Below are 15,844 nucleotides of genomic sequence, written 5' to 3' on the forward strand. Positions count from 1 at the left end.
TGGATGAAAAGATGGTGTGTTACTAAATAAATGTTTTCCACTGACTAATTGCTTCATTTCTGTTACTCTTGCCATAGCAAGAGAATATTTTGTTAAGAGTTCAAAAGGTACAATAATGCCTTATTCTAGATGATGGAGGAAGAGGAGGAAGAAAGCAAATACAATAAAATATATTTTTAGAGAGATGGAACTCTTCCCACAATGATGTAATTTTTAAATACTGGATATAAATATATTTCCACATGTACAATAATTGTGTAACTTTTTTTTTTAAGGTCATGATTGTGATGGACCTGTTTATTACAATGGAACCCCAATTAAAATGTCCTCCAAAGTGTAGTAAAATGGCTAATTTTGAATAGATGCTTAGGGTTAATAGGCTTTCTTCCATTTTTTACTTTATTTTTCAGTACTTATTTTATTGTACTGAAGTAAAAAATGCACTGCATTTATTTCACTTCTCCCTGCATAAAAAAAAGAATACATCTCATCACTATTTAACTACATGTTATTTTAAGCAATGCTTCTAAGAGATTTTAACTATATAGTTCATATACCAGAAAGATAAGGTTCCTAGGCAGGATGGAGATTTGCTGTCACTTCTCTGTGTGTCTATGATTGTACATCTGAATGACTTTTGATGTACTATGGAATTCTAATTCCATTTAAAGGAAAGGGGCCAAGCCTGCCATTGCTTTACAGTTAGCTCATCTCCCAAAACATTAGCAAACCTTTCCATATTGCTTGCCTTAAGTCAGATGCACAGCTTCCATTACGCGCTGTATAAAAGAAAGATTTCTGTTGAATTACATTGGTTTTATTCAGTATTCAACTCATTTCTAATATCATTAAACAACTTTTTTCCTCAGAATGCTGGAGGGCATACATCCTTCTTAATGACATTTTCTACACTCTTATTGTGACATTTAACGTGTGGTCATAAAGCAAAACCAAAATAAAAGACGGGTATTTTTTTCCTAAAAAGTAAAGGAAATATTATGGCAACACTGGCTATTACCTGGAGGGAAAACAGCACACCTAATAACCACAGCTTCCCAAATATGAATACACTAATGCTTTGCAGCCCGTGCAGAGGAAACAATTACAAATCTGTATACTACATCTACCCCTCTTCATTAGGACACAACTGAACATTTTAATATTAATTCCACAGAGGACAGGTTTAAAGAAAAGCAACTCAAACACAGAGCAAGAACACAGTCCAGGAATCCATTGGCAGGGAGTAGACACTGCAAAGAGAAGCCACCACTTCCTAAGTCCTATCAAGCTGGGCCATTCAAAATGGCAAGCAAGAAGTGGCTTTTCCCCCCTTTTGCTGGGAATTTATATCATATTTATTTTCCTTCCACATGGCTTCAATGGGAGAAAAAAATCATTCTGTCAGCTCCAGGGCTAATTGTTTCATCCTGTCTGGGACACATTAGAGAAACAAAGAATTAGAATGCAGTCTGTACCCGCCTTGCTTCTGCACTTACATCACGTGCAGGCACATATAGTATACACACAGACACAAAGCAAAAACGAGAGAGGAGATTCCCAACGACACACTGAAGAGGCCTTCCACTGCAGAAAGGAAGCCTCAATGGTGCAGGGAGAAATCCACAACATGCCAATGTTTCTCAGCAATATTCTCTGGTGGCTTATGATTTTTCCCATTACAGTTATTAAAATGCCATCTTATTTTTAAAGCATCACAAATCATATATATGAACATCACACAGAGTAGTAATGGCAAAAAAACCAGGGAGTGTCCAACACAAGCGTACCTTTGTTGCAAAATCCCCTGCCTTTCTTTCTCTTCTCATTTTATATGTTGAAAATCCTGGAGCACAGAAAGCATGGAATGAAGTAACATCATACCTTACTGCCCTCCTGCCATTGGCTTTTGGACTGCAGATGTGAAGGAGACTCAAGCTATTGCCTCTCCCAGTTTTCATAGCAAAATAACTACAGAAGGAATCTTTCTTTTTTGTTTGGCTAGCAAACAGTAGCCAGCTGGAGCAAAACATGTTCGAATCCTCTTGGACAATGAAAAATTGTGCAGAGCAACATTATTGAGCTGGTTATCTGCTACCTACATGGCACACTGAACAAACAAGTGCAGATTGAGAAGTATTGCGATACAAAAGTCTAGGAAGTGATCAGCATGCTAAGTTGAGGAGAAAGAGAAGAGTCATCACAACTGCATCTTAGTGCACTGATTTCTATGAACTTAAAATGAAGGTTATTAAAATACTCCAATCACAAGAATTACTCCACTGTTCTTTTAAAAATGTGTTTGTGGGATTTAGACTGAGCTCTTAAAAGCAAGGAGAAATCTATAGTTATTGCCACATAGCTAAACAAACTTGAATAAAATTCTAAGCCATTGTTAACATCTCTGCAGCAAATGCCAAAGTCACTTCTTAAATCCTTTTTTCTTCTTAGCAACTGCATTAAACCTGATGTTGCAGTAACTTTATGGGCTAAGAAAATAAAGCAAATCTTTATAAATAAATAAGGCTACTAAGATAAAATATCCAGACAATGCCAACAGGAAAGCCTCTGTGCTGTTGTAATTTTAAAATAAGTAACTTGTATTTATTAAAATACTGCATAGCCTTGGAATGGTGTAGCATTTTGTTCATACTATTAAAATACTTTAGCTTATTAAAGCGAAAGAGTCACAAACTTTTCTCTGAGCAGTATTACATATATTGGAAAATAGCTGATTGGGAGATGGGCTGTATCCATACTGAAAAACATAATGAAATAAATGAACTTCTATTGATATAATAATAGCATTTAGAAAGCAATGAAACTTTTTTTTTTCATCTGATAAGATAAAGGCCAAAATCACATTCTTTTTTCAGCCTCAAGTGCTGTTTTCAGAAACCATACTTTGAGACCTAGGAAAGAAAATGAAATGTTATTAGGACATTACTGATGGATTTATTAAGCTTTTTTTTTTAGTTATCTGCCACTGTAGAAACTTCCAGGGAAGAAATGGTGAACTGAAGATGGCTCCATGAAAAGTGGAGCCAACTACCGCAGTGGAATGAAGAGCTGGTGAGTAGACCAGTTCTTCATAATTCCTCCACACAAGGAGAGAACTTGAGACACCCCACAAGTTCTCCAGACAGCTGCTCCTCATGATGAGACCACAAGACAGTGGTCTCTGGCAGGTTTAGAGCTCTGGGAGAAGGTGGAATAGCCATTTTACACAAACTGTGGTCGGTGCCTTTGAAAGGACACTGGGTTCACATGCTTCCTTTTCTAATCACTTGCTTGTTAACTGCTTTTCAGCTATTAAGAACCTTTGGATCGACAGTTTTTACAGCACCGGGTGAGTTTCCTTCAATTCTTAGCGAAGGAAGTTTTAAATACAAGTTTAAGGTCTAAAAAAATATTTGTTGGAATAAACAGCAAAATGGTAATTAAAACTTTGATTTTAGAAAGTTACAAATAGACTAAGGGTCCAGATAAATTTGAAATAAAATTTTGGAATTAATTATAAAGAATCCTTCTCATGGAAAATGCTTTTCTTTTGAATTCTTAAAAAAACATAATAAGGTAAAATTTTAAAAACTGGACACTCGAGAGAACTAGAAGGAACTAAAGATTACAATTAAACAAGAAGAACACTCAAACTCAACTTACAAATACAGAATGAAGCAAAATATTTTAACATTGGACATATTGAAGGATATTTTTGAACATTGGACCCAGAAGTTAATTTTAAGAGTGTCTGCCTCTATAGATAGACTGTGTTTAAAAGATGTTATGGAAGAGGAACAAGTTTTATTTGACAAGATTGAGACTGATTTGAAAGTGGGTTTTAAAATGACAGGCTACAAGAATGACATGGAAAAAGATGTTACATTGAACGTACAAAAGAAACTGGCTGATGTCTTAATAATTAAAACAAACCAAGAGAGTGACCTGGATTATTTTCCTATACTGGATTTACAAAAGAGACTTATTAAAGCTTTTAAGAATTTTTTGAGAAGGGACAAAGAAAAAATGAAAAGAAATCAAGTTCTAGGACATTATTTGAAGGGACTAACGATCAAGATTGTTAGAAGGAAGGAATATAAAGTTGGTTTATTTGATCAAGGTTAAAACAGATATGTTGTTATCTCTGGTAACCCTTAATGGACTTTTGCTGACATCAGGACTAAAATGACGAGGCTTTAAGGATTTGTTTATAGATAAGAGATGGGACACGGGAAGAGATCATTGGATGTATTTTAAGAGAAGGTGATAAGCACTAAAATTGTTTATACTTGTGATGAAGGGGAAGTCATTTCTTTATATATTTTTTTCTTTACTATATTCTTATTTTTTCTTTCTTGTCTATTTTTCTATATTCTTTTTCTGCACCTTCTATTTTTTCTTTTTATTCTTTTTTTGTTTGTTTGTATTAGTTTTTATTGTTGTAATTGTAATTTTTAATAAAATTACTATAAAGAAGTTATCTGCCATGGTAATCTTCATGGACTCCCAGCTGTTTATAGCAATAAAAGATAACTAAAACATTAACTCTGAAATCAAGTCCATGATATTATAATACAAAAACACAGTGCCCACTCATTATCCCCCAAATGCCCTCCAGAATAGCTCAGTTCTTCTTAATTTCTGGAGGACCATTACAGTATGTGCTAATCTGACTTCAGGAAGGTAACTTAGGAGTTGCAACAGAGAAATTGCCTGTAAGATCCTGCCCTCTTCACCTTTTAGTAATGGGTGACCATAAAAAGGGTTTTTTGGAGGGTGGGGGTGGGAACACACACCAGAGAGGTCAATTCTACATAGAGAAGTTTGCCCCAAAAAGGTAACAGAGAAAACACCTCCATCCAATGCTTATTGGTGCCTATTTGATAGTGAACAACAACAAAATCCTTGGCTTCAATTAAAATGACATGAATTTTAAACAAAAATAAAATAAAGGTTTTTGGTGGAAAATTTGAATAGGCCTTCCAACTTGGAAATTATTACTCAATGAGCCTGTGTTCAAAACCCTACACTTGTGTAGAAAAAAAAAAAGAATATATTCACTGGTTCTATCACACACCAGTTTGTGTTGTTAGCAAATAGCCATCAATGGTTCATGTTCAGTTATTTCCCAACTGGTATGGTTAATTTAAGGCTTAGCATGTTATCTCAACTTACCAGAGAACAGACTGGTTTTCACTAGGCTTGTTTGTGGCTATTTTTCTGAAGCAGAATGCAGCATGTTTTCTAATTTCAAATCACACGCTAAGTCCTAAACTAATCAGCAATGATTGTTTCCTACCACATATAAAATGGCTACACATAAACCTACATGAGGGTGATGTTTAAATTAACCCTTTTTATTGTAATCAAAAATCTTGAAGGAAAATTATAGGAGTTGTGTTTTATTACATGATACAAAACCCAAATAGCTTTTGTATCATAAGATACAAGCTCATGCTGTTCAACGTAAAATAGCATAACCAGCGAGCCAGTTTGTTGCAGTGGTGAAGGCACCGGGCTAGAGACTGGGAGACCGAGAGTCCTAGTGCTGCCTTAGGCAAGGAGCCATCTGGGTGACCTTGGGCCAGTCACTCTCTCTCAGCCCTACGAAGGAGGCAAGGGCAAACTATTTCCAAAAACGCACTGCAGGGACTAGTCCAGGCAGTTACCAAGAGTCAAGACAGACTCAAAGGCACATCAAAAAAAAAAAAAAAATCAGGAAGGAATAAAATAATTCTGTGTATTTCATATGACTATATTCTGGATAATGCACAATAGAGTAAATGTTGAATAAATATTCAATACTGAATATTAAATAAAGACAAAATAAGGACTTTCAAAGCAGCCAGAAAAATTACTGGTATCTAATTTACATTTCTAACACTAGGGGCCTATACAAAATGGTTTTCAGCATTTACTTCACATTGAAAGAGGCTATGGCGCATCCTCTCCTCAAGAAGACGTTATTGGACCCAAAGGTCCTGGACAATTATCATTCAGTCTCCAACCTTCACTTGGTGAAGAGGGTGGTTGGGCTTCAGTTCCAGAGGAGCCTGGAGGAAGCAGATTATTTGGACCTGTTTCAGAGTGGGCTTTAGTACAGAGCCTGTATTGGTTGTGCTTGTGGATGACTTGCGGCGGAGCCCCAATGGAAGTGGTGTGTCCATCCTTTTGCTCCTTGATCTCTTAGCAGCTTTCAGTGCTGTCTTCCACAGTTTCTCTTTGGACCAGTTTCAGAGGTTTGGGGGGGGGAGGCACTTTTATGGTGGTTCTCCTCCTTTCTCTGTGGCCAATTTTAATTGGTGTTGACAGGTGGGAAGAGATCCCACCCACGGCCTCTCCCTTGTCGGAAGCTGCAGGGTTCGACACTCTCTCCCCTTCTATTTAACATCTACAAGAAACTGCTGGGTGAGGTCATCTGCCAGTATGGTGTATTGATGATACCCAATTACACATCTCGACCCCAGGCTGTCAAAGTCCTGACCCAGTGCCCCGAGGCTGTACAGGCCAGGATGGGGAGGAATGGATTCAGGCTCAAACCTGATAAGACCAAGGGGCTTAATTTGTTTGACCTGCCTGGTTCCAGGGAGTTTCCCTTTACTCTATAATGGGGTCGTACTTCCACATGTGAGAATAGTGCGCAATCTGGCAATGGGGGGGGGTCTTCTTGGACTTTCACCTTCTGCTTGTAAAGCAGGTGGAAGCTGTTGCCAAGAGGGCCTTTGCATAGGTACAGGTAACGCTCCAGTTGTGCCTTTTCCTGGGCCAGGAACACCCGCAGACAGTCACACGTGCCTAGTCACCTCATAATTGGATTATTGCAATGCACTCTACATGGGGTACCCTTGAAGACCATCTCGAAACTACAGCTGATCCAGAATGTAGTGGCAGTAATAGGGCACCGTGTTATGTGAGTGTGACCCCGCTGGTTTGTGAGCTGCACTGGTTGCAAGATGACTTCCAGATGCAATTCAAGATGTTGGGTATCGCCTTTAAAGCCCTTCATGGCATGGGCCCTGGCTATCTGAGGGGCCACTTATCTCCTGGTATCTCTGCCATCCAGTTCAGTCTAGCATGATGGTTGTACTCCAAGTCCTGTCAATTAAAGAATACCATCTTGTGGGACCCAAAAGCCTATTCTATTGTAATTCCTGCCCTCTGGAATGTTCCCCCCCCCAAAAAAAAAGATTTGTGTCATCCTTAAGTTGTTCAGGAAATTATTGAAGACCTGGTTGTTCTCCCAGGCCTTGGGGATAGGATGACTGTAGAAACCCCTCCCCCTCCACTTTTTTTTTGTTTTATTTTATTTTGGTATGATTTGTTTTGTTTCTTTTTGTATTTTGCTATTCTGGTCGGTTGTATTTTTTTTATATGTTAAGGGGGGTTGTTTTGTTTTAGTTGTAAGCAGCTCAGAGTTGTTTAGGAGTTGGCCAACCTGATTGATTGATTGATTGATTGATTGATTGATTGTTAGATAGATAGATAGATAGATAGATAGATAGATAGAAAGAAAGAAAGAAAGAAAGAAAGAAAGAAAGAAAGAAAGAAAGAAAGAAAGAAAGAAAGAAAGTCCTTCTTGGGGATATTCACCTAGGTCTGAGAACATATCTCTTTAAGAAGCACAATAAACTATTTTTATGAGATTTGCATTTCAGCAAGTTAAAAACAAGCCGAGTAACACACAGAAGCCAACATGCATTTTTGTACTATTTATTTCAATCTGTATTTAGTACAGTTTTCCACTTAATGTATTGTCACCTTTATCTGGCATTGCAAGACAGAGTAATTTAAAAGTTTAAATGAATAAATAATGTTCAAAAGGGCTTACCTATCCAGCATTCAAGACGAGCACATGGAGTTGTCTTTACCACATCAGGTGGATCTACACCAACATTCAGGCACAGTACTAAGGCAACACTAACAGTCTTCATCTAGAAAATAAAACAATATATTATGGTAAGCAACATGTATTAAGGTGATTCTATACCACAACTGACCTGAAGACATTTGTTTATATTTGTAAATACTAATAAGCAATAAACAAATCTATACTGAACTTTTGTTCATTTGAACTATTAGCCAATTCTGTACAATAAGCTCCTAAATGAAATGTTTTTGTCCTCAGTTTCCATTCTCCCAAAGAGAATAAATTACATTATTTCTACCATCTACTATCTTTGAATTTAAGCACATTTCCATGAGTGTCTGTACTTAAATAAGAAATCAATCTGCTTTATCCAATAATAATAGAATGTACAGTATGTTGCAGCTGTTACATGCAAGAGATGGATGCAAATACTGTAGTCCAATAATTCAGCAAGAAAAAAATTGTTCCTATTTCACTCCATCAGTCCAATGAAAAACATGATAGAATAATCTAATAACTGAAGATTATTAATAAAGTGGAATAATAGTCTAATTAGGCCCACCTGCTTTGTTGGACCTTTTTTATTGAGTTTTATTGGCCTGTCCTTGGCTTTTAGCTGCAATTGCATGTAAGATTTTAATTCTGAGCTGGGTATTATTACTGCAGATATTTACTGAGTTCATTCATTTGTGTTGTTCAGGATTTTATAATGTAAGCAACCTCCTGAAGACTTTTACCATTAAAGGCAGCTGAATCTTGTATTTTTAATAAATAAATGAGATTAGATAGATTAGTTGCAAGTAAAAATAACCTTCTGCGTCCAGCCTATTCAGAGTGCCTGTACTTTTACCTGAACAAAACATAAAAGGAGGTATTGTGATAAGAAATAATTTTCTGTGTCCATATGGAAAGGCTTATGTAATCTGAAGTTGATTGGTTTTTTCAGGGCACTGAAACACTGTCCTAAATTAATTATTAATTTAGCAAATAGATGCACCACTAAAAATATTACTACCATTAGTGAATTTGTTGGCAAAGTTGATTTGATCCTTCTGAAACTTCAAGTGTAGCATCAGGTTTTCTTAAATAAATAACATTTTCTCCAAACATATTTCCATATCAGGAAGAAGCCAAGTTGGTTTTTTTCAATACCTCAGAACAAATACAATTAGCTCTATTTCTACTTATATGAAAACACTATTGAATACAAAAAAGAAGCCTACACATGAATATGCTGATTTCCAACCTCCTTTCATTTTCAAAGATTTGGTTCAGTCCTTCTTTTTTAAAAATATTACACATTACAGCCTGCATGCATGAATACTTTTCCTAAACTCTTTCTTATATAGCCCTTTGTGCAACTCCACAGAACATTCTGCCAAGCATCATGGGTTAGGCAAGTCCCACTGAAATGCTTTATTAAAAAATAATGAAAACATATTATACAAGATTTCCATATCAATAATGCAACATAGCAAACCTTGCTTAAGTGGCTGCCCAGGAAGCAAGCAAAACAAAAAGAGCCTTAATTTTTTTATACTAATCTTTAACAGTAATCTCTTAAAATAAACACCATCTACTTCATGTAGATCTTGAACTATGATTCTATCTCAGGCTAATCGTACATAAGAAAGGAGTCTTATTCCAGCATATTATATATTTTCAGGATTAAATTCAGGGCTAACAAGGAAATCAGAGTGCATTGCTTGATCCACATCTTTAAGCAAACAAACCTAACTTACCCCCCATAAATTGTTACTATATACCAAGTACAATACCATACAGTACTTTTATTGATTTTCGGTACAATTCTTGCCTCAACAGTTATATAGAAGAATGTGCTCATAAAGGAGAATGACGTACAGAAATGTGTCTGTTAGGAAAAATGCATACAAAAATGGATATCTTAATAAAAGGTCTGCTGCCAAAAGCCCTTTCTTCTTTTTTCTGACCAATCACTGGGTATCTGGGTATCAAAGGAGCATGCAATAGAAACTATGCTATGTTTTTTCTTTAAAGTGAACTTGGCCTCCTGGATGACAAGTAATCTGCACCGCCTACTTGATTTTTGGCATAATTTACAAATAAAAAACTAAAGAAAATGGTCATGAAATATACCACCACAAACACATACAGTATGTACCGGAAGCAAAGTAACATACTGTAACAGACAAAACAAAATCAGGACAAAGCCTGAAATTTCAGGCACAAAGCATTTTATCCTCCTTTATGCTCTGAATAAGAAACCTCAAGCAACTGAAAACAAATTACCTGACCATGTACTTGCCTTAGAATTGAATTATCAGATATCAAAGCAATAAAGCAAAAATAAGAAGATGGAGAAATAAAGCATATTATAATATCATAATAAGAACCAAGCAAGAAATATGAAATTGTATGGTGTAAACAGGGACCAAAGACAGGAAACCTGAATCGTTGTTGTGCATCATTTATTATTTTTCCTTGTGATTACACATAGTCCTAGGGTTACGTCCATTCGTTCAGCAACAGTTCAAAGTTATGACGGCACTGAATGAGGAGGATTTACAACCAGTCCCCAGAGTTCCGGCCATCAAAGAGTCCCTGCGATCACGCAATTGCAATCAGAGCACTTGGCACCCAGCTCACAATTATGATGTTGCAGTGAGCCATGGTCACATGATTGCAATTTCTGACATTCCCTGATGGCTTCCCACAAGCAAAGTCAATGGGGAAGCCAGCAGAAAGTTGGAAGTCATGGTCACGTAAGGTCCTTGCTTAATGACCCGCATGATCCTCACTTAACGACAGCGACCTGGACTTTTGGAACTGCCATCGCTAAGCAGTGTAGTCACGTGACACCACAGTTTACAACTACATTGCTTAGTGACAGCAATTCCAGTCCCAATTGCCATCGTAAGCCAAGGACTATCTGCATATAAAATGAGCTTTATAAACAGTAACTTGCTTTGTCATTTCTGACATGTAAAACTATTTCCAGACCTAGACAGTTTTTTGGAACTGAAGACAGTTCTGTGACTGTGATGGAGATAAAACAGTTATGTCAATGATCAAATCATAAAATGTAAGCCAGTTGTGGAGGAGTCATATTCATACCCAGATGGCATCAGAAACATTTACCAAGACCTTGCAACCATTCAACCCACAGACAAAGGCACACAGAAAAATACAAAGGTCCATGACATAATTTACTCCAGAAGCTAAGCAGGTTTAAAATGTTACGTTTTCTAGAGATACTGCCCAATCTGGGCACTTTGGGGGGGCCTACCCAATCTAATAACCTCCAGATATAATGATACTGCAGTTTTAAAAATACCTAGGTAGATACCCTTCAGAGGGATTTCCAGAAATTCTGGATCTTACAGTCCTATCATTTGGAGGCACCTTATTGTGGAACATCCTAAGACTATTCAAACCTTGCATGTGGAAATTACTTATATAAGGATTACAGATGATCAATATATAGAAATCCTATTTATCTGTACTTTTCAGATGAGTAATTCATACACAGTAGATCAACATTTAAGTTCTAGAATTCTTAAACTAGATATAATAAACACCTTACGTAAGATTGGAGGTAAAATGCAAGTGAGGGGATAGGCTCATAAAATGTTTTCCTTTATCAGAATAAAATAAATTGTATTATTGTTAATGAATTTCAAATATTTCTTTAAAAGTGCAGAAATTAAAGTAAAAAATTAAGAACGTAAAAAAATGAATTTTAAAATGTTCATAATTTTAACTAGTTCAAAGATATAATCATGGATAATACTTTTTAATTATCTTATAGATTATTAATGGCAACATACGGAAATAACAGATTACAAACCTGATCATCCTTATGTTCTTACCTTTCTTTCTAAAGTACAATGACAACAAAGGTCAGTGAACAGAGGAAGGGAAGTGGGTGGAACAGAACAGATAGAATCTTTCTGACTAATTATTTGTATTTTTTAATGTACATCATATTCATCCTCACATAAATACTTATCATTCTAGCACAGTGGTGTATCAAAGGGAGGAGTACAATGTTGTCTTTGTATATAATGCCTTGTAATATTCTGTCTCAAGGATTCCATGGAAGCTAGTTAGAACTGATATGATCTTGACTACTTTTCCTGATTTGATTAAAACGTTTTTGAAAACATCATCATCATCAACAACAACAAAAAGCATTGTACTGAGGGCCAGGCAGCTGATTAGCAGACATTAATCTTATCGTTTAAAGCTTACATACTAGATCACACTATTGAACGTTTGTGGTGAAGCTGCAAGAGGATAACAAGTGTAAGGTTCGGTTGTGGGTACTTTGCGAGGAGGGTGCTCTGTGGAGGGGAAGATAAGGTTTTGAGATGTTCAAAATCCACAGTTGCGAGACCACTGGCTAACCAAGTTGTAACCTAAAAGTTAATTAGCATAGTAAAACGCACACTCCTAAGGTAGAGATTTTAGAAAACATAGAACATGCTAAGCTCATTATGGGATGTTAATATGTAACATGGAACCAAGTTACATTTTTACCATAAACCACCCAGAGTCACCCCACAGTGAGATGGGTGGTGACAAATTTGAAAAATAAATAAATAAATAAATAAATAAATAAATAAATGCGTTTGCACGACAATGTGACAAAATGTAACCAGTTATATTTTTCCCGTACCTACTTCCTCATTTAAGAAATGTCTAAAATTTGACAGAAAACCTGGCTCAAGGTCCCTCTTCTTTGAGAGTTGGGAACCTCTTTGCTTCAGTGCTTCAATAAAATGACCAAGAGAGACTTCCCCTGACTTGGTGTGTCTGATTGGTGTTATGTACTGGGTAAACGAATCTGCCAGCCTTGGCGGCCAACAGTATAAGTATGAAATGGTGATTTAATCGAATACCAAGACAGATTTTAAAGTCAGGTCTGCACGGTACAGGGGGAAGATTCCACTGTTTCGCTGTTCTACATAATAGTCAAGCTCAGCATAGTAGCTAGTGATATTAACACATTTTTTTATTAAAGCTATTACGCAAAATGTTTATTAACTATAGCAACAGTTACTATTGAAACAAGTTTGGTACAATTCAATGAAAGAATCAGGTATTCTAGCAACTTAAGGGCTGGATAACTAAAAGGTAGAGCAACTAATTCATTTACAAGAGTCCCTATCTCCATGAGATATGGCTCCTCATTATTTCCATACTGATCTACAAGAAATAAAAAATTGGTTGACATCAGCATATATCAAATGTCATGCAGAACATGGGACAAAACAGTATCACAGGAGCCTAAAAGAAATTACCATGGGGAGTAAGTAATATCATATGATACCAGCTTGCTCTGGAGCCTCCCTGCAGGGAAAAAATGGAAATATTTGAAAACAATTCCTTATATGTCAAAGAAGTCCTGCAGTTATGTTGTTCTATCTGATAGATTGTATTAAAGCTGGAGAAAGTTCTCTAGTAGTGTAATACAGTACAATTTCCATGTTGGTCACCAAGTAGATATTGTAACTAATGCTATAAACATACTCTGTAGCCAAAGAAGCAAAAAAGACCAGCTGTCATCTGTGAAGCTGATGGTATTCGGATATACATGGAGCTGAAGATTCAGTAATCTTCAAAAAGGGAAAGACTAATAGTTAGCTAGCCAAGAAATATTTGGAAAAAAATACAATATCAAACAATCACAAATTTAACCCAACTTATCACCTAATCATCATTAACATTAGTAAGCTGAATTGGGCATTTTCAGTACAGGTACATATATGGCTCATAGCTCAGTACTGCTAATATTACATCAGTTGCTTTTCACTCTCTGATTCAAAGGTGTGCATGTAATAGGGAACCTTCTTAATCCATTCATTCACATACCTACATTCAAGTGAAGCTCCATCATACATGTGCAGAAGTACAATAGGCTATGCGCATACTATAGTACTCACTTATAAAAAAATTAAGTTGGTTGTACTAAATACATAAATACATACAGAACAGAACCTTCACTGAAAACTTTATTCTGATTTGGGCCTTGCACATTTGCATTACCAGTGTTAAATTATAAAGATGAAAAGTATTCAAATGTACTTTACTATACAATACAGATCTATAGTATCTAATCTATCATTGCCAATTGGGTTTGTGGCCCTGTCTTGTCCAGGGCTTCTAATTCAATGTTAACAACAAAATCTGATCAAAAATATGAATTCTGATACACCAATGACAGGAGAAGGAAACTAAAGACCTAAATATCAGCAAGCCTCCAAGTGATCACAAAAGTGATTTTTTTTTAATGCACCATTCCATGAACATTGATTACATAATTCCTCTCTGCAAAATTCCAAAGGGGGGGATCCTTCTCTGATTAATATTTTTGTAAATAGAATTCAGTATTCCCACACCTATAAAATGGAAAGCCACCTGCATCTCTACATCCCTTGGGTGTTCATTAAGATTCACAACATTAGACAAGGGGAAAAAAACTTGAAAGCAAAGCTGGAGCCACACAAATGTATAATTTATAAAGAAAGCGAAAAACTAGAGCACACGGAAAAGAGATTGTGTTGAGTGCCTAGGGAAGACTGAATGGAGAGACTCCCTAGTGTTTTCAGAGTAAAAATTTTACAGTCTTCACCATCTCCTCCAGCTTCCAAACAAGCATCTTGCTGTCAAGTGCAAACTGGTATATAGGATGCATCCCATGTGAATCAAAACACATTACGTAATACAGATACAATGAAACTTCCTCAATCCTGAATTTGCAATAACAAGGTTTAAATGATGCTTTCCAGGATGCAGAAAGAATTAAGAGCAGGATCTATGAAGTGATTCTTACTATTAACCCTTCACAAAAATTCTCATAGAGTTGAAAAGCCTTTAGGGAAAGGGGGGAACTATTTCACAGATATTTCAGTTTATCAGCATTTAAAATACAAATAAAATTGGGCCAAAATCTAAATCTATCTTTATGCATGTGTGAATTTAGTATGTACTGAAGTCTAGCCAGTGGGAATACACATATATCTCCTTGATATAGCAACAGGAGTGTCTTGGCATTTAAGTTTTAAAGGTGGACTGACAGTTATATATTACATTTTCCACTAACTAGTTTAATCCTTGAACTTCTTGCATGTTGAATGTCAGGAAGCTAGTCCATGCCATTGTGACAATGGGGAAGCAGATACTGATAACCAGTCCTTTTCTGGATGCAATTCGATGTGTTCAGTTTTGCCAAAGGGGAAGAAGATTCTTTTAAGTACACTTTAAAAGATCACCTTCCTCTACTGCACAACTGAGCCTGTCCCCTGAAAACACAGAAGAATCTCTTTTTGCACATCCCTCCACAGTCTCAAGCAGAGTTGATGAGAATAAAGAAAACTTTTGACTCCCAAAAACATAAAACTTCCCTTTTTGTTGGGATTCTGCTTTGCTCCTACAAATCTTTGGCTCAATTATGGTTTGATATTTTGTTTTCCCTGGAGTTTAAAGCTCCCTGCATTAGTGTTAAGTTTTATCAGTTTAGTACTTTTTATTATATATCGTTTTTAAATTGAGAGCTGACTTGAACACTACATTTAAAATGGAAAAGTAGTACTGAATTAGAAGCAACTTATGAACCATAATGGAGAAGGCAGGTGTCCATTTGGTCTACCATTCTGTTTCAACAATGACCAGTCAGATGTCTCTGGGAAGCCCACAAATAAGACAAAAATACCAGTGTGTCTTCTGTGTTTTCCTGCAGTTGTTATTGAGAGGCATATGACCTATGACATACCTAACCATCACAGTTAGTAACCACTGGTATTTTATCCTCCATGAATTTATTCAAACTCTTTTTAAAGCAATTGAATAGCATAAGAAATGGGCATAACATTTCAAGCGCTCATGGTGAGGAAGTATTACTATGGATTTTTTTTTCAATATCACCAGATCCATTCTCTGAATTTTCTTCATATTCCTCTTAACGTGAACATTACAGTAAGATTACACATCAAGAGG

At 36.2% G+C, this 15,844-nt stretch overlaps 1 protein-coding gene across 2 annotated transcripts in view; it reads right to left on the reverse strand.

The window, feature by feature from the left end:
- The window catches only part of RPTOR (regulatory associated protein of MTOR complex 1), a 402,885-nt gene that overhangs the window by 366,137 nt on the left and 20,904 nt on the right, over positions 1-15,844 (reverse strand). For both annotated transcript variants that reach the window (XM_088138378.1, XM_088138377.1), the window contains exon 2: positions 7,826-7,928. In XM_088138378.1, coding sequence (XP_087994504.1) covers positions 7,826-7,928 — 103 coding nt within the window. The remainder of the gene's footprint in view (positions 1-7,825; positions 7,929-15,844) is intronic.

Source organism: Python bivittatus, unplaced genomic scaffold (genome assembly GCF_059951505.1).
Source record: "Python bivittatus isolate LINGU-HERP-01145 unplaced genomic scaffold, Pbiv_v1 ctg000220_np1212, whole genome shotgun sequence".
Taxonomy (NCBI): Eukaryota; Metazoa; Chordata; class Lepidosauria; order Squamata; family Pythonidae; genus Python; species Python bivittatus.